The 25876-nt window shown below is 50.4% G+C and overlaps 1 protein-coding gene across 1 annotated transcript in view; it reads left to right on the top strand.

Moving 5' to 3' along the window:
* LOC140427855 (suppressor of tumorigenicity 14 protein homolog) overlaps nt 1–25876 on the top strand; it is a 95216-nt gene that overhangs the window by 14526 nt on the left and 54814 nt on the right. Inside the window, exons 5-6 of the mRNA XM_072513647.1 lie at nt 23166–23341; nt 24733–24768. Of these exons, the coding sequence (XP_072369748.1) occupies nt 23166–23341; nt 24733–24768 (212 nt within the window). The remainder of the gene's footprint in view (nt 1–23165; nt 23342–24732; nt 24769–25876) is intronic.

The raw sequence follows: 25876 nt of genomic DNA, 5'->3' as shown, positions 1-25876 counted from the left end.
TTCAGAGACCGAACATAACGCTCAGGAAGTGCTGCGGGACTTTGCGGAAGTCCCAATGCACTGACTCTGTGGGAATGTCTGGGAAATTTGAATTACCAATTGGGAATTCCACTGCCTTCTGAGAGCTTCTGAAGAAGTCTCCAACTCTGAGTTAATGTCAGAGACTTTGGACAGTTCTTACTGTTGCTAACTTTTGGTTGGCTCTTAATTCGTAATTTGCTCTGTTTGTTTAACCTTTGCTCTAGAGTCGCCAGGTATCTTTATGATACCGCCATGAGGTTCAAGTTCAAGTAATGATCAATAACTCAACACACCAATTAGTAAGATTCAAATCAAAACACATTTATTATACACAGTAAATCACTACTCATGCATAAACTCTATTCTCTAGACTATTCCTATCACTAAAAGGCCTATACTTAGCTTCGGAATTGGCCCACCAGGTCAGGGGAACAAATGGCCTTTCGTTCAGGTCCTGAGTCTGCAGGATCCAAAAGCTGGTATGGACTGGTAGCTAGGAGCGCCTATCTCGTAGCGAGCGTTGACATGAGACTTACTTGGTTGGCGGCCGCTGGACAGTTCACTCTCAGGGGTTGCTTCGCGTTGCTGAGTGACCCTGTCAAGAAGGACGATTTGAACTTAGGGGCTTTACTTTATAGTCCCCAGGGGCTTCCCACCCTTCGGGGCAGACCCCGTACCTGGTTCCAAGTGATTGGACTGCGTTCCGATCACTTGGATCGATTTCTCCAATACTGGAGTTGTTCCCTGATCGCTGGGCGGTCCCTAAATGTCCGTTGGCCTTCCTTTGTCTAGGCTCCTGCTGGCGCCGAGGAGTCTGGCTTGGCTTTATTCACCTTAACTGTTGCAATTGTGCCTTGGAATTGCTCATTACTATGCAGATGGCTGCTGGTTTCCGTGCTGTCTGGTTTCTTACAGGTTTCAATACACGTGATTTCTGTATTTTCTAGTCTTTGCCTGTGTTGGCTGAATTTCCCTTCAGCCTTTGCGGTTCTCAATTTTAAATCGGGAAGTGGCTAACCCAGGTGGCTACATTACCTACTTACATCGATAGTTACCCATGAAATGTTAGACAAATAGCTCCTAGTCTAACTTCTGGGTAACAATACATCTGACGCTCCCCCCCCCCCCCCCCACCAATTCCCTCCTTGATCTGACAACCCCTGAACCCCCGACTCCCCATCCGATCGGACCTGACTAGAACCTGACATCCCAACTTTGCCCAACTGGCTCCCACCCACCTGACCAGCTTCTATCACCTGACTACTGCTCCAATCTCCCAAATCTCCTGCCCTGAACTATTCTCCATCTCCTGGCGCCTCCATGACACTTCCAGACTCGACCTGACTAGCCCCCACTACCTCACATCCCCACCATCCCCAAGTTGATATCACTATCCCCCACCACCCGACTCCCCCAACCCTATATCTGCCCCGACTTAACCTGAGTAGCCTATAGCACCAAAATACCCGCACCCCCCGACCTGACAATCCCGCCGATCAGCCCAAACTACGCCAGGTGGTGAGGTGGCTGTCCACTTAGCCACCTCACCCACCTGCCACCCTACCACCTCACCCCTCATCTCACCCATCTGCTACCCTACACCTCAGCCAACTGCCATCTTACCCACTTAACTCACCCACCCTATCCGCGTTTACACTTACCTCATCCTAGAACCCTGCCCACTCATTCATTCATAAACATTCGCCTATCACCCATCACTAACATTCACGGTGAACATTTAAATTTACATTACGGCAGATAGTGCCATAAGAATGTGAGAATAGATACTCTTTGCTGCCCTCTGTGAGGATTCCTATGCTGACGTATTTTTCACGTATCGTGGATTGGAAGACGGATCCTTTTCAATCTATCCACGTAAATAGGTAGCTTTCTGTCTGATCAATGTTGGACACAGGGTGCTCTGATTCTGATCGCAGTTTTTGGGGCACTATTAAATGGAAGATAGTGTTAAAACTAAATTAACAAACAAAATGGAAAATGGGTTAAATTGAACTGAGAAAGGATATTTTTTTTTCATATACAGAAAAGGAAAAAATGTGAGGAAAAATTGAGTCCTTTTGTGGTCTTTATGTACACTCCCCACCATCTTCATGGTTGAATCATTTGCAGTAAATAATATGGTTAAGAGAAACACATCCCAGAGTGTTTATTGGGAGATGTAGACAAAATAAATAAAGGAATGGACAGTGAATCATGCTTGGACAGAGGGAGAGTGACCAAAAACCTTCTTCAGAACCTGGGGCGGGATTCTCCGAAAACTGGCGCGATGTCCGGGACCCGGGCGCCAAAAACGGCGCGGATCACTCCGGCATCGGGCCCCCCCACAAACAACGCAAATTCTCCGGCCCCGAATGGGCGAGAAGCAGCGTGATGCCATTCGCGATGGCTTCACCCGATGTGGACGGTGACGGCTCAAAAGACACGCCCCCCCCCACCCCGGAAGACCCGACAAGATGGCTGCCCGCCGCGCAGCCCTGAGATTCCAGGACCGCGACATCGAGGCACTCCTGGACGCAGTGGAGGAGAAGAGGGAGTCCCTGTACCCCGGACACGGCCGCAGGGTCGCCCCACGCCTCAGCTGGCGTCTGTGGAGGGAGGTGGAAGAGGCTGTCAGCGCTGTGGCTCTGACACCACGGACAGGCGCCCAGTGCCACAAGAAGGTGAACGACCTCGTCAGAGCAGCCAGGGTGAGTCCCCCCCCCCCTCCCTGCCCGATGTGCGGCACACCCCCAGGTGAAACCAACCCTAACCCTAACCTCTGCACTATACGCGCAACCGATGGTGTGCATTCATATACCTGCCTAACACTGTTGCCCTTTACCCCTGCCACCCACCCGCCCCCCCACAGGAGAAGCACACACACAACAATAGGGAGCATGAGAGGACTGAAGGGGGCCCAGCTGATGAGAGGCCACTGACCGAACACGAGGAAAGGGCCCTGGAACTGGCTGGCGGAGCTGAGGGCTGGGAGGATGCCGATGCAGAGGTCGGCGGCCCACCAGCAAGTGAGCCACCGACAGCCCGTCCCCATATCCCCCCTCCCCCATATCCTCCATATCCTCCCACCTCCATATCCCCCCTCCCCCATATCCTCCATATCCTCCCACCCCCTTATCCCCCATATCCCCCCTCCCCCATATCCCCCATATCCCCCTTCCCCCATATCCCCCCTCCCCCATATCCCCCATATCCCCCCTCCCCCGTATCCCCCATATACCCCCTTCCCCATATACCCCCTCCCCCATATCACCTGATCACTGCCTGCGTGTCTAACCATGCATGCTTCATTGTGTATCGCAGGAGCAATCATCAAGGCACCCATCCCCGCAAATGCCGACCGCCCGCAGGATGCACCAGGGCGACCACGGGATACGGAGAGACCTGGACCCTCTGGCACGCGACGCCCGCAGGATGCCCCAGGGCGACCATGGGAGACGGAGAGATCTGGAGCAATAGGGAGACGACGCCCCCATCTCGTGCGGGTGCGGCGACGCAGGCGTGTGCCACCCACCGACGAGGGGGGCAGCCACAGGCCCCCATCGCAGCCGAGCCATGAAAGCACTACCCAGGACAGCCCTACCCAGGACACCCCTACCCAGGACACCCCTACCCAGGACACCCCTACCCAGGAGACCCCTACCCAGGACACCCCTACCCAAGAGACCCCTACCCAGGACACCCCTACCCAGGAGACCCCTACCCAGGAAACCGAAATACAGGACAGTGACACAGGGTAGATGGGTGGAGACGAACCGCCACCCCAAAGTACCATGGACTCAGCGTCGGACGATGCGCACGACACAACGCCACTGCTGTCACCAACACCCTCCACCATCGCAGAAACACTCACCTCGGTTGGGCACTTTAGTGATGAGGCGTCTGGTACACTCACTGGTGTGCACAACACAGCCGTCCCGGTACAGCAGGTGGAGGTAGGAGCAGAAGAGGGGCCGGGCGGTCGGAGGGCAGCCCGGCACAAGCGAACATCTGCCGCCCAGATGGATCCCGGGTTCCTGGAGTTACCACACCCACACATAGCCCCGATGCAACCACCGAACCTGGGACGAGCGAAGAGAGTGCCGGCCGGCTTGCGGCGGCTGCAGCACAGGTGGAGGAGGCCACCCGCGTCCAGGAGCTGGGAGTGGTCCCGGTCATGCATGCCACCCAGGCTGACACCGCACGGGTGGCGTCCGCGGTGGAGGCAATGGGTGCGACGGTGTCAGACATGGGGAGCAGTATGCGAGGCCTGGGGCTTTCCGTGCAGGCGGAGTCCGTAGCCCAGGACATGGCTGCCCTCTCACAGGAGGCCATGGGCCAGCACCAGCGGCAGATGGCAGAGGCGTTCAACGCTGTGGCCCAGTCTCAGCTGGCAATGTCCAATCCCTGCAGGCCATGGCCCTGTCTCAGCAGGCCATGGCCCAGTCTCAGCAGGCAATGGCCCAATCCCTGCAGGCCATGGCCCAGTCTCAGCAGGCCATCGCTGAGGGCATCGGCGCCATTGCCCATGTGCTAGCCGGTGTCGCACGGTCACAGACAGGGATGGCCAACTCCCTGAGCTCCATGGCTGCAAACCTGCAGACCCCTGTCGATACCAGCACGAGCCTCCAGGACTGGCAGCGCCAGGTGTCAGAGGGGCGTCGGATGGCCGGTCCGTTCACACCCCCGACCCATGTAGAGGCCTGTGGGGCCATTGGGCACCCCGAGGGAGGAGGAGTTGCTGGCGCCCGTCCCTGTTCCCCCTGTAGGGGAGGTCCAGGAACACTGCAGCACCTTGGACTCCCCCCCTTCCGTCCCAGGTGCATCGGGTGGGCAACGGGCAGGACAGGCTGGCAGCTCGCCATCTCAGTCGCCCGGGCCGCAGCCTGGCCCATCTAGGCCAGGACGCCACAGGAAACGGCCGCCAAAGGGATCCCGAGTCAGAGGGCAGGAATCGCAGGAGTCCACCTCCAGTTCTGCTGTACCATCTGGGGAACCACGTAGACGTAGTCAAAGGGCCCGTAAGGCCAAACAATTAGACACTGAGTAAGTTGGCACGGGTGCAGGGCACAGACGGGTTTTAGGGGCTAGGGCACGTGCATGAACTGCTTTCGTTATTAAAGTCAATGTTACACCTACAGAAGCTGCCTTTGTGCTCTGTCCAAAGCGTGCGGGGGGTGTCATGTACGTTGAGCGCCAGTGTGTGTGTGAGGGGTGGTCTTATGTCAGCCTCAGGTGAGTCTGCCCCTTTTCCCCTGGGCCGCCCTCACCATCCCCCCGGGCAGAGGGCGGGACCGTGCGCTGCAGTGTCACAGCCGCATGCAGGGATGGTCCGGGTGGATGGTGGTACTGTGGCCATGGGTCAGATATCGTCCAATGATGTGGAGCCAGGAGCGCATCGCGGAGCGGGTTGTCATCATCCTCCATCGCCTGCAATAGACACGCTTCCACTGGCGCCCATGAGAGCCCGGCCGTCGTGCCGCAGGTGGATCTGCAATGGAGGGGTGGTGTGCATGCGGGTGGGGTGGGTGTGGTTGGGGGGGGGGTGAAGGTGCTGGGTGGGTGGATGGGTGGGGGGGGGTGAGGGTGTTCGGGTGTTGCCATGGTGTGCGGTCTGTGGCGATACTACCCGATTCCCACGCCCCCTAGTGAGTGAAGCGGGCGGCAATCAGCCTGTCCCGTGCCCGCTGGCCCAGCCGGTAATGGTGGACAGCCACCCGCCCATGTCTAGCCCGTCTGCCCTGACCATTGCCCCCATTCCCCTCATCTGGGGAGGACTGCGCCTCTTCCTGCTGCTCCTCCACTCCGCCCTCCTTTGCTTGCGGAACATCGCCCCTCTGCTGGGCTATATTGTGCAGGACGCAGCACACCACAATGATGCGGCCGACCCTATCTGACGGATACTGGAAGGTGCCCCCAGAGAAGTCCAGGCACCTGAAACGCATTTTGAACACGCCAAAGCACCTCTCTATCACTCCCCTTGTCGCTACATGGGCATCATTGTAGCGGTTCTCCGCGTCATTCTATGGCCTCCGTATAGGCGTCATCTGCCACGACCGCAACGGGTAACCCCTGTCGCCCAGCAACCAGCCCCTCAACCGGGGGTGGCGTCCCTTGTACATGCCGGGGATGTAGGACCGCGACAACACGTATGAGTCATGTCCACTTCCCGGGTACCGGGCGCAGACGTGCAGGATAATCATGCGGTGATCGCAGACCACCTGGATGTTCATGGAATAGGTCCCCTTCCTATTGGTGAACACGGCCCTGTTATCTGCAGGTGGCCGCACGGCGACGTGCATCCCATCAGTCGCGCCCTGGACCATGGGGAACCCGGCCACGGCTGAGAAGCCCACGGCCCAGGCATCCTGGCTGACCCGGTCCACAGAGAAGCGGATGTAGCGGTGCGCAATGGCATATAGGGCGTCTGTCACTGCCCGGATGTGCACCGATGTCTGCGAGATGCCGGACAGGTCCGTCCCACGCGGTGCCAGCAGGTGGCAGATGTGCGCCACGGTTTCCCGGCTCATCCGGAGTCTGCATTCCCGGTGCGTGAGGTCCTGGTACGACAGCCGGGGCCGGTACACACGGGGCCTCCTCAGGTGCCTCCGTTGCCGTGGCGCCGCGCCGTCCTCCTCCCCCTTCTCGTGTTCCACCTCCACTACGTGCTCCCCCTGCTCCTCCTCCTCCTCGTCCTGTCGGGCGGGTGTCCCTCCAGCCTGGGCGGCTGCCGCCTGCCCCTCTGCGGCATGCTCCTCTGCAGCAGCCCGCGCCTCCTCTCTGGCACGCTCCTCCTCCAGAGCAACATGGAGAACAGCGGCTGCCGCCACGGCGGCCAACATCGCTGGCTGATCAGAAAACATGACGGCCTGCGGGGGGGGGGGGGGGGGAGGGGAAACAACGACATGTCATCATTGCCCGTACCCCCCTCCCCCCAGCCAGGTGGCATGGGCTGCATGGGCGCGACTGTTGGAGGATGGCACCTGGCCAGGCGGACAAACTCCCTTGCCCTTGCAGCCCCCGTCCCCGGCACACATCCCCCCGTCCTCGGCACTCATCCCCCCGTACCCAGCACTCACCCCCCACCATCCACCCCCCGTCCCCAGCACTCATCCCCCCCCTCCCCGGCACTCACCCCCCCGTACCCGACACTCATCCCCCCGTGCCCGACACTCATCCCCCCGTACCCGGCACTCATCCCCCCTCCCCGGCACTCATCCCCCCCGTCCCACTCGCCGGCACTCACCCCCCCCTTCCCCAGCACTCCCCCGAAGCCCCCCCCCCCAATCCCGCCACACACACACCCACACACACCTCTCCCCCACACACACACACACTGCGGCCACGCCATCACCTCTCCTGCGGTCACCCCCCAGGCCGTGACCTACCTCCACGCTGGACGGTGTCAACCATCAGCACTTGTTGACGCCGTTAAAAAGGTGTTTTGATTTACGCCGACGTGACCCATGGTCACGTCGGCAGGACTTCGGCCCATCCGGCCGGGAGAATATGGGCAGCCACGGAGTCCATTGTCTCGCGCCCGCCCCTGCCATTCTCTGAAGCGGGTGGCTCGATTGACGCCCCGCCAACTTTTCACCCTTCGGAGAATTCGGCGGGGGCGGGATTTACGCCGCCCCCCAGCGATTCTCCGACCCGATGGGGGGTCAGAGAATCCCGCCCCTGGTTTTTGGGAAAGTTTCTAAATGTGTGGACTGAGGGAGAGAAGCAGAGGGATAGGAAGCAGTAGCGAGAAAGAAATCCCGTCATCTCTTCACATTTGGCACTGGAGATGGGGGAAAGAAGGGCTGTGGAGAAGGGGTTTGAAATAAACTTTCTCTTTCAATTTGCAAGCTCATTCAGCCACAGGTTCCCCCATCCCCACTCCTTTGGTCCTCCTCAGTCATGCCCCTGACCTTCAGGATAATTGCTGGAGTAATAGGAAGGTTTTACCGAGGAGCGGGAGACACTGGGGTGTAGAGGGGAAAGAGGAGAGGGACTATAGGAGAGGGACTAGAAGGGAAAGAAAATGCAAGAGCCACCCATGTTAGTAGCATCTCTGTTCTGAGCTTCGCCTCTAGCCATTCCTTTTTGCCTTGATATTCTCTCCTTCAGTTTCCTTTCCAGGTGCTCTCTGGCTCCTTTCTGACACTCAGTATAATTTGACATTTTACCCAGGAGCAAATTCACTGCTTTCCTGAATTCATTGCGCAAACTACACTTTCACTCTTTTGGATAACTTGGTCCACCAGACCTGACCCATTTCCAATCCCTGCCAGCTCTGCCGGGAGATCTGTCCCAGGTCCGACTCCTTCATTTTCAGTGGTTCCAGCCTCCCTCTGCTGCTTCCCTACCTCAAACCGTTCACAGCAGTTTTCACCTTGCAACATTTTTCAGCTGGTTCTGCCTAATTTTAGGGCAGCCCTTTGTCGCAGGATGTCAGATTAATCTGCCGTGTAGATCTTCCCCCTGCTAGGAAAGGTTGCTCCCAATTTGAATAATGGATGGTGGCCCTGCGATTTTTCCTGTTTTTTATTTAACCTATGGTCAAACATGTCGCAAATTTCAGTTCTTCATATGTCTCTGGAGAAATGTTTACTTCTCCTTGATGATAACCGTTATTTAAATGTTGCTAGTTAAGAGCGAATAAACTTGAAGCAGGAAACAGCTGAAACCACATGCCAGGAGCAACATCAGGCATATCGAAAAATGAGGTGTCGACCCCGTGAAGCTACAACACAGGATTACTTGTGTGCCGAACAGCATAAGCAGCAAGTAATAGACAGAGCTAAGTGAGTCCACACAAACACATCAGATCTAAACTCTGTAATCCTGCCACATCCAGCCATAAATGGTGGTGGAGAATTAAACAACTCAATGGAGGAGGAGGCTTCACAAATATCCCCATCCTCAATGATGGGGGAGCCCACCACACATGTGCAAAAGACAAGACTGAAGCATTCGCAACAATCTTCAGCCAGAAGTGCCGAGTGGATGATCCTTCTCGGTCATCTCCAGATGACCCCAGCGTCACAAATGTCAGTCTTATGATTCACTCCACGTGATATTAAGAAAAGGCTGAAGGCACTGGATACTGCAACGGCTAAGGCGCCTGGCAATATCCCAACAATAGTACTGTAGACTTGTGCTCCAGAACTTGCCGCACCCCTAGCCAAGCTGTTTCAGTACAGCTACAACACTGGCATCTACCCGGAGTTTCCCAAGTGTGTCCTGTACACAAGAAACAGGACAAATCCAACCCAGCCAATTACCGCCCTATCAGTCTACTCTCCATCATCAGCAAAGTGATGAAGGGAGGCATCAACAGTGCTATCAAGCAACACTTATTCAGCAATAACTTGCTCACAGACGCTCAGTTTGGGTTCCGCCAGGGTCACTCAGCTCCTGACCTCATTACGGCCTTGGTTCAAACATGGACAAAAGAGTTGAATGCCAGAGGTGAGGTGAGAGTGACTGTCCTTGACATCAAGGCAGCATTTGACCCAGTAAAGCATCATGGAGCCCTAGCTAAACTAGGGTCAATGGGAGTCAGGGGGAAAACTCTCCGCTGGTTGGAGTCATACCTGGCACAAAGGAAGATGGTTGTGGTGGTTGGAGGTCAATCATCTCAATTCCAGGACATCACTGCAGGAGTTCCTCAGGGTAGTGTCCTATGTCTAACCATCTTCAGCTGCTTCATCAATGACCTCCCTTCCATCATAAGGTCAGAAGTGGGGATGTTTGCGGATGACTGCACAATGTTCAGCCCTGTTCATGACTCATCAGAAATGAAACAGTCCATGTCCAAATGCAGCAAGACCTGGACAATATCCAGGCTTGGGCTGACAAGTGGCAAGTTACATTCATGCCACACAAGTGCCAGGCAATAACCATCATCTACAAGAGAGGATCTAACCATCGGTCCTTGACATTTAATGGCATTACCATCGCTGAATCACCCACAATTAACATCCTGGGAGTTACCATTGATCAGAACTGAACTAGACTAGCCACATTAATACCGTGGCTACCAGGGCAGGTCAAGACTAGGAATCCTACGGCAGAAATCTCACCTCCTGACTTCCCAAAGCCTATCCACCATCTACAAGACGCAAGTCAGGAGTGTAATGGAATACTCTCCACTTGCCTGGATGAGTGCAGCTCCAACAACACTCAAGAAGCTCGACACTATCCAGGGCAAAGCAGCCCGCTTAATTGCTCCTCCTTCCACAAACATTCAAACCCTCCATCATCGCCGAACAGTGGCAGTGTGTGTACCATCTACAAGATGCACTGCAGCAACTCACCAAGGTTCCTTTGACAACAACTTCCAAACCCATGACCCTACCACCTAGAAGGACAAGAGCAGCAGATACCTTGGAGCCCCCCCCCCCCCCGCCCCTCTCCATCTGGAGGGTCCCTTCCAAGTCACTCACCATCCTGACTTGGAAATATATCGCGTTCCTTCACTTTCGTTGGGGAAACATCCTGGAACTCCCTCCCTCACAGCACAGTGGGTGTACCTACACCTCAAGGACTGCAGCGGTTCAAGAAGGCAACTCACCACCACCTTCTGATGGGCAACTCGGGATGGGCAATAAATGCTGGCCTAACCATCAACGCCCACATCCTGTAAATGAAGAAAAAACATAGTTCAAATTAAACAAGCCTAGATTTTGTGTCACTGGCCATCTGCTGTATTGGATGGTTAGTAGCAGAATATAAGTGAAAGTTCCACCCTGTCAGACCCCCCTCCCTCCCTTTGTCCATTGGGGAATGTTGCTGCAATATACAACGTGCAAAGCAATTGCTTCCAGCAGGTGGGGGCCTCATTCAATTACACAATTGGGGATGGGGATATCCTGAATGGCACTTCCTGATGTTTGGAGGTGCAGACTTTTATTTCTTAAATACATCAATGTGAAATGGACATTTAGAATTGCTGGAAAATCTGCTGTGGTAACAGCTGATTTGAATGTCACAGGTCAATGCAGTGGAACAATGCAGGCTCAAGTTAATCATTATTCCTTCCCTTGTAATTTGTTTCCCTGGGAAGAAAGGAAAGAGAATCCACAAAGGTGTTGCTTGTTAGGTTAGGCTGTGCAAAGAGATGTTTTTTGATGACCTACTGGGACTCTAACAGCTGCATCTATGGAAGCAGCCATAAATTCATTGGCAGGTAATTAGTGGATATGGAGGCTCCCCATCCCAAAAAACACGGACAACAAATCTGATGGCTCAGTTCTGATATGTAAATGACCATAATGTTGGCTACTGTGGTGTAATCCCAATCGGTGTCTGTCCTGCATTAAATTCTTTGCAACATGTTGTATTCTGGTCATTTACACCCACCAAGATGACATGAATCATATCTACGACCCCTGGCACAACTATGTGACCATTACAGTGGAAAACTGCCTAAACTGGGCGAAGGTAACAGGAAACTAAATGGGCAGCTGTGCCACCGGGAAAAAGATACTTGCCACTATACTGAACATAGGGTTCGCACATCCAGTCTCAGTAAACTGTGGGTTGAAATTTGCTGGAATTTCTGGCAGAACATTGACCTATTGGGAGCTGTGGTGTGGAACAGCAGAGAGGGCCATCATCCTCACTATTGTCTCATGCCCCATCACTTCTATTTGAGGAGTCATCACACAAGGGTTGCTGGTAGGGCGGGACACCCGTGTGGAGAGTTCAGTGTGAGGATTGGGCCAATGAATTTGATTAAATTTGCCAGTTGACATTTGGGATAAACTGTGCCAAGGACAGAAAGTCTAGGCCACTGTATCAGCGGCAAAAAACTGTCTGCAACCGTTACACACTCGTCTAAAAATATATTGCCAGAGTCAAGAAAATAGTGCAGATCAAAGTCTGTGTGCTGATCATTATCATCAGCAGTTCATTCTGTTTGTTCACTAGGGTGTTAGCTTTCTCCATATCTGGATGACAATTATAAGCTTATGTCGCACCCGGTCTAAAGCTTCATGAAACACACAATTGTAATATTTTTAACTGGCCAATGTGAGTAAGGCAGGACTTGTCAGTAAAATTGTGTCCATGGCTATTGTAGTGTTGGGCAGCCAGACCTTTCGCCAGCAAACTCTCTGGGAGTGGCTATGGTGAGTCACCGGCAGTAGTCATCTCCTTTGCTCCTCAGTCATCATCTTATCCTGGTTGAATTAACCAGCCTTGATGTACATGTTCACATTCAATTATAATAACATTATGATTCTTTTGATTCAGAGACTACGGACCAAAATTCGGGACATGGGCCAGACTTTTTTATTGCTTGGGCAGGTGGCTTCAATCTGGAACCATGTAAAATCGTGCCCCAAGATGTCAGGCACGTGTCCCGGTGTCATCACGCACTTGTATGATATTTCAGTCGGTGGGCACTCAGCCAACTCCCGCTTGTGTCCCCTGCCAATGAAGCCGCCAGTTAATGGTATTAAAAGACCAATGGACTGGGATTTGATATTACCCCTGCAAATTTTAGGTCGACGCATGGGAAGGTGGCCATCCTTTTTTTCACTTTTCTCATCCAAAGGCCGGATAAAAGAGGCCAGAGCACTGGCTGTGTGAATTGTTAGGTGTTCAGGTGAAAGTTTGCTGTAGGGTTACTGGTGAAATTTCAGACCTTTTCCTCTGTTTTCTTGTGAGGTATTTGCATTGGTAACCTTGTTCTGAGGACTAATCTGTTCTGTGCATGGGCAGTACCATCTGCATTTCAGCAGTTGGAGATTGTGCGCTCTGCTGGGGAAACATCCCCTGAGGAGTAAATGAGGGCAGAAGGGTGAGGAGGCCAGGTGTCCGCAGGCAGCATCGCAGGGAAGCGACCTTTGGGAGGAGAGGCATAAGTACAGGGTGAGCAGGGCTAGAAGGAGAGTGAAAGGAGGGCCGGTCCTCAGACGATGCTACTATCTTGCTGTCAAGAGTGTACAGGCAGCAATCTAGCTACCTCAATATGTCCAAGGTCCAATGATACAGGAGGCTCTGCCTCTCTATGGAAACTGTAACATTATTATCCAACATGATTGGGCCAGCCACCAGTGGCTCTGAAGGTCACAGTTTCCCTCAACTTTTATGCATCCGGATCTTTCCAGGACTCCTCCATTAAAGATGCCACGGCACGCAGCCAGTCAGGGACCTTCACCAGGTCTTCCTGTTGGATAGCCAACATTTAACGCCTGATGGATGACAACAGAGGCTTGTCATCTGTCTCGGACTTAGCATGGTCATGGTCTTTCAACTGCCAGAGCCCTGGACACTCTCTGCCTCTGCCTGCTCCTGCAATGAGTGTGATGTGCCCTCACCACTGTGTACTCCAAACTATAGCCCACCAAAGTGCCTACTTCTGTGCTGGTGCTTGGTGCAGAGAGTGCGGGTGCACCACTCAGCGGTTCCTCGTCAGGTGTCACAGGGGCTTCTCGGGATCAACGCCACATCTGAGGGAGAAGCAGATTATGTCATTGAGAACATCCCCACTAACTTCAGAAATCACCTCAAATACATCAGCAAGTCTTCAATTTAACAAGTCCTGATGGAGCGCTGCACTACCCAAACGACAGTACTGTGCTGTTAGACAGTCAGTCCTGAGGAAGCACTGCAGTGCCAGAGGGTCAGTATGGAGGGAGTGCTACATTGTTGGAGGGAAAGTACTGAAGAAGCACTGCTGAATCAAAGGGGCAGTAGCGAGGGAGCACTGCACTGTCAGAGAGGCAGTACCGAGGGATAATTGCACTCTCAGTTGGGCAACACTGAGTGTGCATTACAGTGTTGAAGGTTCAGTACTGAGGGAAAGCTTCACAGTTGAGTGTCACTATTGATGGATCGGTGCACTGTGTGAGGTTCAGTTCTGAAACAGTGGGCTGGATTCTCCGCCTCAAGACGTTGGAAACGCGAATCGCGATCGGGCAGAGAATCGGGCATCATGTGAAAATCAAGGTTTGCGCCCAGCGCCACCAAGTCCCTTCCTCTTACAAAACCGTAATTTGCATGCACTTAAATCTACTAAGCGGGTTGGCCACAGTATGCTCCGCCCAGGTTTGGAGGAGGACCCCGTTTCCAGTGGCCGTCAAACTGGCGATCGCCCTGAACCTGTATGCCTCTGCGTCTTTCCAGTGGCTGAGCAGTGACCTCTCTGGGATCTCGCAAACATCTGTGATGTTTCCGGATACCCTATGCATCTGGGCAACGAACTATATAAATGTCAGTCTGGACCAGCCCCACCACGATACCCAAGCATCAGGATTTGCCACCATTGCTGGCATGCCCCAGGTCCATGGGTGATCGATGGCACACATGACCCTGACGAGCACCGGCTTATCAGGAGTTCCCTTCATCAATAGGAAGGGCTTCCACATCCTGAATGTACAGTTGGTGTGTGACCACAAGGGAGGTTTGCTAGTGATGTTAGGGAGGGTTTAAGCTAACTTGGCAGTGGGTTGGGATCCTGAGAGAAGGTTTAGCAGGGATAGATGCAACAGCCAAAATTAGAATAGACATCAAATGAATCAGGAGGGCATAGAATGTCGAGACCAGTTAAGTCGCAAGGGAGTTTGGCAAGATTGGATGGTATTTATTTTAATGCGAGGAGTCTGACAAACAAGGCAGATGAATTGAGGGCACAAAGTAAAACATGGGGTATGATGTCATAGAACATACAGTGCAGAAGGAGGCCATTCGGCCCATCGAGTCTGAACCGACCCACTTAAGCCCTCACTTCCACCTTATCCCTGTAACCCAATAACCCTTCCTAACCTTTTTGATCACGAAGGGCAATTTTATCATGGCCAATCCACCTAACCTGCATGTCTTTGGACTGTGGGAAGAAACCGGAGCACCCAGAGGAAACCCACGCAGACACGGGGAGAATGTGCAGACTCGGCAAAGACAGTGACCCAGCAGGGAATCGAAGCTGGGACCCCGGCGCTGTGAAGCCACAGTGCTATCCACTTGTGCTACCATGTTACCCAATGTCATTGCTTTTACTGAGACATGGTTGAGAGGGGAGGCAGGATTGGCAGCTCAATATTCCAGGATACGGGATCTTCAGGCGAGATAGGGAAGGAAGTAAAAGAAGGGGGGGTGTTGCAACTTTAATCAGGAAATCAAACACAGCAGTAAGGAATGGTGACATCTTAGAAGGCTCTTCAACTGAAGCTATATGGGTAGAACTTAAAAACCAAAAAAGAGCAATCACATTGCTGACAGTGTTCTATCGGCTCCTAACAGAAGAGCAGATATGGAGGCCATTTTCAGAGAAGTGTAAATGTAATAAGGTAGTGATAGTGGTGGTTTTCAACTTCCCCGGCACTATATGGAGTAGCCATAGTATGAAAGGTTTAGAGGGAGCGGAATTCTTAAAATGCATCCAGGAGAACCTTTTAAGCCAGTATGTAGAAGGTCCAACAAGAGAGGGGACGGTCCTGGATTTAATTTTAGGTAACGAAGCTGGGCAAGTGGTTGAAGTATCAGTGTGGGGAGCATTTTGCAGACAGTGATCATAACTCCGTTAGATTCAAGATTGTTACGGAAAGGGACAAGGTTGGGTCTGAAATCAAAGTTCTAATCTGGGGGAAGGCCAATTTTAATAAGATCAGATATGATTTGGTCCGAGTGGAACAAAGAACAAAGAACAAAGAAATGTACAGCACAGGAACAGGCCCTTCGGCCCTCCAAGCCCGTGCCGACCATACTGCCCGACTAAGCTACAATCTTCTACCCTTCCTGGGTCCGTATCCTTCTATTCCCATCCTATTCATATATTTGTCAAGATGCCCCTTAAATGTCCCTATCGTCCCTGCCTCCACTACCTCCTCCGGTAGTGAGTTCCAGGCACCCACTACCCTCTGCGTAAAAAACTTGCCTCGTACATCTACTCTAAACTTTGCCCCTCTCACCTTAAACCTATGCCCCCTAGTAATTGACCCCTCTACCCTGGGGAAAAGCCTCTGACTATCCACTCTGTCTATGCCCCTCATAATTTTGTATACCTCTATCAGGTCGCCCCTCAACCTCCTTCGTTCCAGTGAGAACAAACCGAGTTTATTCAATCGCTCCTCATAGCTTATGCCCTCCATACCAGGCAACATTCTGGTAAATCTCTTCTGCACCCTCTCTAAAGCCTCCACATCCTTCTGGTAGTGTGGCGACCAGAATTGAACACTATACTCCAAGTGTGGCCTAACTAAGGTTCTATACAGCTGCAACATGACTTGCCAATTCTTATACTCAATGCCCCGGCCAATGAAGGCAAGCATGCCGTATGCCTTCTTGACTACCTTCTCCACCTGTGTAGCCCCTTTCAGTGATCTGTGGACCTGTACTCCTAGATCTCTTTGACTTTCAATACTCTTGAGGGTTCTACCATTCACTGTATATTCCCTACCTGCATTAGCCCTTCCAAAATGCATTACCTCACATTTGTCCAGGTTAAACTCCATCTGCCATCTCTCCGCCCAAGTCTCCAGACAATCTAAATCCTGCTGTATCCTCAGACAGTCCTCATCGCTATCCGCAATTCCACCAACCTTTGTGTCGTCTGCAAACTTACTAATCAGACCAGTTACATTTTCCTCCAAATCATTTATATATACTACAAACAGCAAAGGTCCCAACACTGATCCCTGTGGAACACCACTGGTCACAGCCCTCCAATTAGAAAAGCATCCCTCCATTGCTACTCTCTGCCTTCTATGGCCTAGCCAGTTCTGTATCCACCTTGCCAGTTCACCCCTGATCCCGTGTGACTTCACCTTTTGTACTAGTCTACCATGAGGGACCTTGTCAAAGGCCTTACTGAAGTCCATATAGACAACATCTACTGCCCTACCTGCATCAATCATCTTAGTGACCTCCTCGAAAAACTCTATCAAGTTAGTGAGACACGACCTCCCCTTCACAAAACCGTGCTGCCTCTCACTAATACGTCCATTTGCTTCCAAATGGGAGTAGATCCTGTCTCGAAGAATTCTCTCCAGTAATTTCCCTACCACTGAAGTAAGGCTCACCGGCCTGTAGTTCCCGGGATTATCCTTGCTACCCTTCTTAAACAGAGGAACAACATTGGCTATTCTCCAGTCCTCCGGGACATCCCCTGAAGACAGCGAGGATCCAAAGATTTCTGTCAAGGCCTCAGCAATTTCCTCTCCAGCCTCCTTCAGTATTCTGGGGTAGATCCCATCCGGCCCTGGGGACTTATCTACCTTAATATTTTTTAAGACACCCAACACCTCGTCTTTTTGGATCACAATGTGACCCAGGCTATCTACACCCCCTTCTCCAGACTCAACATCTACCAATTCCTTCTCTTTGGTGAATACTGATGCAAAGTATTCATTTAGTACCTCGCCCATTTCCTCTGGCTCCACACATAGATTCCCTTGCCTATCCTTCAGTGGGCCAACCCTTTCCCTGGCTACCCTCTTGCTTTTTATGTAAGTGTAAAAAGCCTTGGGATTTTCCTTAACCCTATTTGCCAATGACTTTTCATGACCCCTTCTAGCCCTCCTGACTCCCTGCTTAAGTTCCTTCCTACTTTCCTTATATGCCACACAGGCTTCGTCTGTTCCCAGCCTTTTAGCCCTGACAAATGCCTCCTTTTTCTTTTTGACGAGGCCTACAATATCATTCGTCATCCAAGGTTCCCGAAAATTGCCGTATTTATCTTTCTTCCTCACAGGAACATGCCTGTCCTGTATTCCTATCAACTGACACTTGAAAGCCTCCCACATGTCAGATGTTGATTTGCCCTCAAACATCCGCCCCCAATCTATGTTCTTCAGTTCCCGCCTAATATTGTTATAATTAGCCTTCCCCCAATTTAGCACATTCATCCTCGGACCACTCTTATCCTTGTCCACCAGTACTTTAAAACTTACTGAATTGTGGTCACTGTTACCGAAATGCTCCCCTACTGAAACATCTACCACCTGGCCGGGCTCATTCCCCAATACCAGGTCCAGTACCGCCTCTTCCCTAGTTGGACTGTTTACATATTGTTTTAAGAAGCCCTCCTGGATGCTCCTTACAAACTCTGCCCCGTCTAAGCCCCTGGCACTAAGTGACTGGGACACTTTTAGATAAATCTGTGATAGGACAGTGGGACGCATTCAAGAAGGAACTAGGGAGCGTGCAGGGCCAACATGGTCCAATCAAGAAAAAGTGTGGACCAATAAATCCACTGAACCCTGGATATCGAGGGATATACAGCATTGGATAAGGAGGAAAAGGGGAGGCTTATGGCAGATATCGAGGCTCAAAACAGCAGAAGCTCGAGAGGCATATAGAATGTGCAAGAGTGAATTTTAAAAAGGAAATTAGGAGAGCAAAAAGGGGACATAAAAGGATACTGGCAGGTAAAATAAAGGAACATCCTAAGTTGTTTTACAAGTACATTCAGGATAAAAGGATAACTAGGCAAAGTGTAGGGCCCATTAAGGACCAGAGTGGTAATTAATGTCTGGAGCCGGAGGTTGTATGTAGGGTTCTAAATGAATACTTTGTGTTGGTGTTCACTCACGAGAGGGACAATGTGGGCGTAGAAATCAGAGAGAAGGACTGCGATAAAATTAAATAAATTAACAGACAGAGATGAGGTTCTGAGTGGTCGTGCAGGCTTGAAAGTAGACAAATCTCCAGGGCCAGGTGAAATGTATCCCAGGCTGCTGAGTGAGGCAAGGGAGGAATGGGCAGCATGGTAGCACAGTGGTTATCACAGTTCCTTCACAGCTCCAGGGTCCCAGGTTCGATTCCTGGCTTGGGTCACTGTCTGTGCGGAATATGCATGTTCTCCCATGTCTGCATGGGTTTCCTCCCACAGTTAAAGGAGTGCAGGTTAGGTGGATTGGCCATGATAAATTGCCCTCAGTGTCCATAAAGGTTAGGTTGGGTTACGGGAATAGAGTGTAGGCATGGGCTTAAGTAGGGTGCTCTTTCCAAGAGCCAGTGCAGACTCGATGGGCTGAATGGCCTCCTTCTGCACTGTAAATTCTATTAAAAAAGGAAATGGCAATAATTTTCAATTCCTCGCTAGCCACAGAAGAGGTGCCGGAGGACTGGAGGATAGCAAATGTGGTACCATTATTCAAGAGGGGAGGAAGGGATAAACCAGGAATCTACAGGCCAGTCAGTCTAACTTCAGAGGTGGGTAAACTATTGGAAGCAATTTTGAGAAACAAAATTAATCTGCATTTCGAGAGGCAGGGATTAATTGAGAACTTCAGCATGGCTTTGTAATGGGCAAGTCATGTCTGACCAACTTGATTGAATTTTTTGAAGAGGTGACCAGGTGTGTAGATGAGGGAAATGCATCTGACGTAGTCTACTTAGACTTCAGCAAGGCTCCACATGGGAGACTGATAGCAGAGGTAAGATTCCATGGGATCCAGGGGAATGGCCTCCTTCTGCACTGTAAATTCTATGTAAATTTGGCAAATTGGATCCAAAATTGGCTGATTAGCAAGAAGCAGAGGGCGATGGTCGAAGGGTGTTTTTTTGACTGGAAGTCCGTGCCCAGTGAGGTCCCGCAGGCGACAGTGTTGGGGCCTTTGCTGTTTGTGGTTTATATAAATAATTTAGATATGAATGTAGGAGGGTTAATCAGTAAGTTCGCGGATCATCCAAAAATTGGTGGGGTGGTAAATAGTGAGGAGGATCACCTTAGATTACAGGAGGATATAGACAGGCTGATCAAATGGGCTGATCAGTGGCAAATGAAATTTAATCCGGATAAGTGTGAGGTGATGCACCTGAGCAGGACAAACAAGGCAAGGTAATACATGATGAAAAGTAGGACCCTGGGAAGCACTGAGGATCAGAAGGACATTGGTGTGCATGTACACTGGTCCCTTAAGGTAGTAGAGCAGGTGGATACGGTGGTTAAGAAGGCATATGGTATACTTGCCTTCATTAGCCGAAGCATAGAGGTTAAGAGCATGGACGTTATGCTAGAACTGAATAAAATATTGTGTCAGGCACGGCTGGAGTAATGTGTGCAGTTCTGGAATCCACTTCATAGGAGGAATGTGATAGCACTGGAAAAAGTGCAGAGGAGATTGACCAGGATGTTGCCTGGGTTGGAGAGGTTTAGCTATGAAGAGAGATTGGATAAACTGGTGTGTTTTCCGTGGAGCAGAGGAGATTGAGGGGGGGGAAATGATTGAGATGCTTAAAATTATGAGGGCAAAGATAGAGTAGACAGGAAGACACTTTTCCCCTTGGTGAATAGATCAATGACTAGTGGTCATAGATTTAAAGTAAGAGGCAGGAGGTTTAGAGGGGATGTGAGGAAAAACATTTTCGTCAGAGGGTGGTGGAAGTTTGGAACTCGCTGCCTGAAAGGGCAGTGGAGGCAGAAACCCTCATAACATTCAAGAAATATTTAGATGTGCACTTGCAATGCCAAGGTATACAAGGTTATGGGTAAAGAGCTGTAAAATGGGATTAGAATAGTTAGCTGGTTGTTTTTGACGGGCACAGAGGTGATTAGCCGAAGAGCCTTTTCTGTGCTGTAAATCTCTATGATTCGATGACACCAGCTGCACATCGTGTACATCTGCACCTGATACCTAGGTAGTGTGCACGATGCATGCCACTTAGCTGGTGGCATGTGTGTGCAAGGCTCCTGGCCAAAGAGGAAAACACAGGTGCTGGGGTTTGGCGGAGGGTGGGATGTAAGGCAGATGGGTTTTGGTTGGCCTCAGGGGGATTGAGGGGATGATGTGAGGAGTGAGGGACAGGAGCGATGCCTGGGGCACAGAGGTGGTGACTCACCCTAACTGCCCGAAGGAAGCCGCTCATCTTCTTCCTGCATTGCGAGTGCCGGGAAACTCATGGCTAAACGCGCTCGCGAGGGCTCTTTGTCCCCTTTTGGGAAAATCGTGCCCTTAGTCTCCCAAATGGAGAATCCCGGCCAGTGTGCAGCATCCAGCATCAGGATCCTTGCACCTGTTTTCAGGGACTATCATTTTTAGTCCTTTAAAGCTACTAATAAACAGCAATGATATTGTTCACTAGTTTTACTTCTAGCATATTTCTTTCTTCATTTTCCAACTTTACTCTTCATATTTTTTCTGCCCTGTGGTTTAAGTTTTATGTTATAACTTGAACATTTTCTACACTAGCTACTTTAACAATCCTACTTAATAGGCATTTGTGACTAAGCCAAGATGAACAAATCTGTCACATGTCAAACAATTTGATCTGCATATGTAACTATAACCGCCAGATTATATTAGTTTTATAATTGGCAGGACTCCAGACTTCTTGGGTAGGAGTCTCTGACCCCGCGCCGGGTCGGAGAATCGGCGGGGGGGGGGGGGGGGGGGGGGCATGTGAATCGCGCCACGCCGCCCCGAGACCGGGATGCGATTCTCCGTAGAGCAGAGATTGGGGCCAGCGTGGTTGGCGCGGCGCCGGTCGGGGGGCGCTCCACGCGGCCGCCTCCCCGCGATTCTCTGGCCCGGATGGGCCGAGCGGCCGTAAACAAAAAACCTGAGTCCCGCCGGCGCTGTTCTAACCTGCTCTTAGCCGGCAGGACCTCGGCGTTGAAGGGTCCGGGGGCGGCCTGTGTGTGTGTTGGGGGGGGGGGGGTCAGACCCCGGGGGGACCTCCAATGTGGCCTGGCCTGCGATCAGGACCCACTGATCGGCGGGCCGGCCTCTCTGTCTCCCGGCCTCCTTTCTTCCATGCCTGCGTCGGGACCGGCGCGGATAAGGGAGACACTGCACATGTGCGGAAGTCGCGCTGGTGGGACTGCGCATGTGTGGGTTCGCGCCGGACCCACTGCGCATGCGCGCATCCCCCGGCGCCCATTCCACGGCCGGATAAGAAGCTGGAGCAGCGTGAACTGCTCCAGCGCCCTGCTGGCCCCCTGTAGGGACCAGAATTGTTGATCCTGGGGCCGTGTTGACGCCGTCGAGAAACGCAACGGTGTTTCCAACAGCGCCAACACTTAGCCTCAGGATCAGAGAATCCCGCCCCTTGTTTTTGCTAGTATTCATGCCATGGATTGGAGGGTGGGACTTCAACTAATAATGATTAACTTCTTTTCCCTAGTTCCAGCATGCAGGTAATATTAGCCCTTTGTTTAACAATCTGTCTAAAGCTTTTGTTTTATAATTGCCAATTTTGCTACAATTCCCTTCATTAAGGTCTTAACTTCACCCTGGCCATTTATTTCCTAAGTCAATGATACCGTTATAAACTAATTTTAACATTTCTAATATCATGCCAATGTATTTGCCACTTTTTCTTGCTCTTAAGGTTAACAAATCTTTCTCCTTTCCTTCTTCTCTTAAGCCGTTCATTGCTGGGGCACAGTTCCATTGAGCTAATTCCCGACAGTATCTTTCCCAAGTAACCATTATCTATGTGCTTATTTAGCTGGTTTAGCACAGGACTAAAGAGCTGGCTTTGAAAGCAGACCAAGGCAAGCCAGCAGCACGGTTCAATTCCCGTGCCAGCCTCCCCGAACAGGCGCCGGAATGTGGCGACTAGGGGCTTTTCACAGTAACTTCATTTGAAGCCTACTTGTGACAATAAGCGATTTTCTTTTCATTTCATTTCATTTAATTTGATAGTCTCCGCAGACTATTTTTCGATGGGGGAATCACAGTTGAGTCTGACCTGGTGTACAAGTGTACGCACTATCAGTTAGAACTGTTGCTGGCAATCTGAAGCAGGAAACCTGTTTTTTAAAAAGTGTTTTCCAATGAAGGGGGAATTTAGCATGGCCAATCCACCTACTTTGCACATCTTTGGGTTGTGGGGGTGACAATGTGCAAACGCCTCACAGACAGTGAACCGAGGCCGAATTAGGGTCCGCAGCGTCGTGAGGCAGCAGTGCTAACCACTGTGCCTTCGTGCCACTCAGCAGGAACCCTGGTTAATTATCGCTTTTAAACCAAGGACAGCCCCTCTTATTGCTCTAGCTGAAATCAACTATCCCAGACCAGAGGTTCTAATGGAGACTTGTCCCTATGATTGAGGTATTTGCGTTGTAAATTGAGTAAGCTAGGGGAATGCTGATAGTCATTAGTCTGTCACGTATTTCACTACTAACTACATTTTTAAGGCTTGCAATATTTTGATGAATGAAGGGGAACGTAACTTTTTTTTAATGATATTGGTATTTTTATTTACAGCCATGGTAGTGTGACTGCCTATTTCTGGTTGCAATTTGCAATGCCGGAAGAACATGATCTTCTGGTCAAATATACACTAAGTGCGGAAATGTTGTCAAATGCATTACGACAACAACTTTATACAGATGGAATGGCAAAAAATATGGAAGTGGAACCATCTTCTATTACACTACAGCGTAAGGACTTAATTTATATACTGCATAAATCCAGCCTAAGTTAACAGAAGATTAGTTAGCACCTAAACCAAGCTGGTGAACTTTGCCATAAGGTTGTGGTTTTGTTGTTAATGTTTATCTTTATACTGTAGGAATAAATGCTGCTAAAAGTTTATAACTTTACATGTCCCTTTAAGGTGTAGTAATGTGCATTGCTCAGGAAAATTTGTAGTCAGACCTTTGGATGCTGTAAGAAGACGGTAAGGTCTTTCTGGATAAATGAGATAAGACAAATAATCTTCACCATCTTGGGAAGTAAGGTCTTGTAAATTAAAAGAAGACATTATCCTAGCCAAGTATAGCTTGTGTTTGCTATCCTTTACAGATAAAAGTAAGAATGGGCATTAATTAAACAACAGCAGTTAAAGCATTTTTTGTAATAATGAGCCACAAAGTATGAAATTATCTGAACTGTAAATTTGCCACAATCATGGCAAATTATTTAACTTAACTTTTGTAATTTACGCATGTTTGTATTTTGTTATTGATTTACCTGTTTAACCATACAATCCTTTTCTTGGTCTCATCATAGAGATGGAAACAAGGGGTGATATAGATAATGCGTGCGATTCAACAGCCATGCTGCGCCCGAAAAGCAGCTCACCGGGGCACAGCGTGGTCGATAAAAGCTGGGAGACCCTGCTCCCGGGATCCACCCGGCTTGCAACATCTAGAGAGATCTAACACGATCTCGCGAGATGTTGCAATGCAAATCCCGCCCATGTTAGCAAATCTGCATATTAGAGCGAGACAGTTTCTCGAGGTACCCGAGACATAGGATCAATCTCTCTTGCCTTGGAGACCATGGTGAGCGCCGTTCAGCAGTGGTCTCCAGAAAAGGAGACCAGACGGAATGGCACACATGAGGGTCTCCTAGGGGATCAGAGGCAGTGCCACATGGGCACCCTGGCAGTGCCACCTGGGTACAGCCGAGATGCCCAAATTACACTGCCTGTGGTCAGGGCTGGTGCCAGGTTGGCAGTGCCAAGCTGGCATTGTTTGTGTGCTGGTGATGCTGGAGGTGTCCTGCAAGGGGACCCTCCCATAGTGGATTGGTGGTCGTGTCGGGGGTCTCGGAGATCGGGGCGCCAATCTCTCGCTACACTGAGGAGTTCAGGTGGGTGGGGCTACGTGCAGCCTCAGCTGAGTGTTCCCTGCTTAGGCCCCTTATTTAATGCGGGTGCCGTTTTATAGCCATGTGTTTCTTGGCACTGCGAGCGCCAGGAAACGCGCGGCTAATCACGCTCGCTATGGGACTTTGTTCCCTTTTAGTTGAATCGTGCCCAATGTTTCAAAGTGAAAGTGCCCTATCTTTTAACTTATTGACGGAGTTTATTTTGGTTCTTTTACAGCTGCTAAAGAAGGATATGTTCAAAGCTTGAAAACTGGTAAGTAGCCCAATTGTAGAGGAAGCAAACCAGTATTTAGAGGAGGAATAATCAGAATGTAAATTTGGGTGTAACAGAAGACGTTAGTTTAAAGTAATATTTGCATTATATCACATGTTTCATTTTAAAATGGCTTAAAGCATATTGAATTATTGTTTTTGAAGGGAAGTGAAGTGAAGTGATTGTTATGTTGGAGGTTCCTTCATAGAATTAAAGTAACTGGTTAAATAAAAAGTCTGGGGAAGATTAGAATTTTCTGTGCAGTGAGTTACGATAATCTAAACTGCATTGTCTAAATAGATAGTGGAAGGTGATTCAATCATAATGTTCAATGACAATTGAATATTTACTCGGATAGGAAAAGGTTTCAGCTCTGTGAGGAAAGCAGAAAATTGGAGCTAAGAAGAAAGAGCACAGACATGGTGGGTTAATGGCCTCTGTCATGATATCCATATTAACATATCATGGTGCAATCACACACACACTGATGGATAGGTAGATGGACCAATCAACACACACACAACATCGCAGCCAATCACCAGTGAGAGCACACGCACTATAAAACAGGGAACACCACGGTTCCCGCTCATACTACCAGGAGATATCTCGGAGCACAGAGCTCACAGCGTGCCACTCAGACATAGACCATGTGCTGAGTGCCTCTCTAAGATAGTGCTAGGGCTGGGTCCACAGATTAGCTGGTGAAGTACGAACCACAGCCAGAAGTTAATAGTTATTATTGTACAGAATAATAAAACAGAGTTGTACCATCTACAACCGTGTTGGTTCGTTTGTGTATCGGAACACCCAACACGACAGCCTCCACTGTACCATAAGACTTTATTGGAAGAACTTTGACATAGAGAATTGTTTGGGTGCAAGTATGGGGGGAGGGGATTGAAACCAAAAAAGTATCAACATGTTGGAAAGTGGGCTTTAAATCGCTGACTTCCACGTTTAACCAGAGTGCTTACTTGCATAAGGAGAACCGGGTTTTCAATTAGCCTGTTAGTTACTTAATTAAATACATATTTCAACTGACTTTGTAATTTAATGGGGCATCACAGTTTCCCAGGCTTCCTGAGTCTCACCAGTGAAAGCAAGGTGA

The sequence above is a fragment of the Scyliorhinus torazame genome, chromosome 8 (assembly GCF_047496885.1).
Source record: "Scyliorhinus torazame isolate Kashiwa2021f chromosome 8, sScyTor2.1, whole genome shotgun sequence".
NCBI lineage: Eukaryota > Metazoa > Chordata > Chondrichthyes > Carcharhiniformes > Scyliorhinidae > Scyliorhinus > Scyliorhinus torazame.
This window is presented reverse-complemented; position numbering and strand designations above follow the sequence as displayed.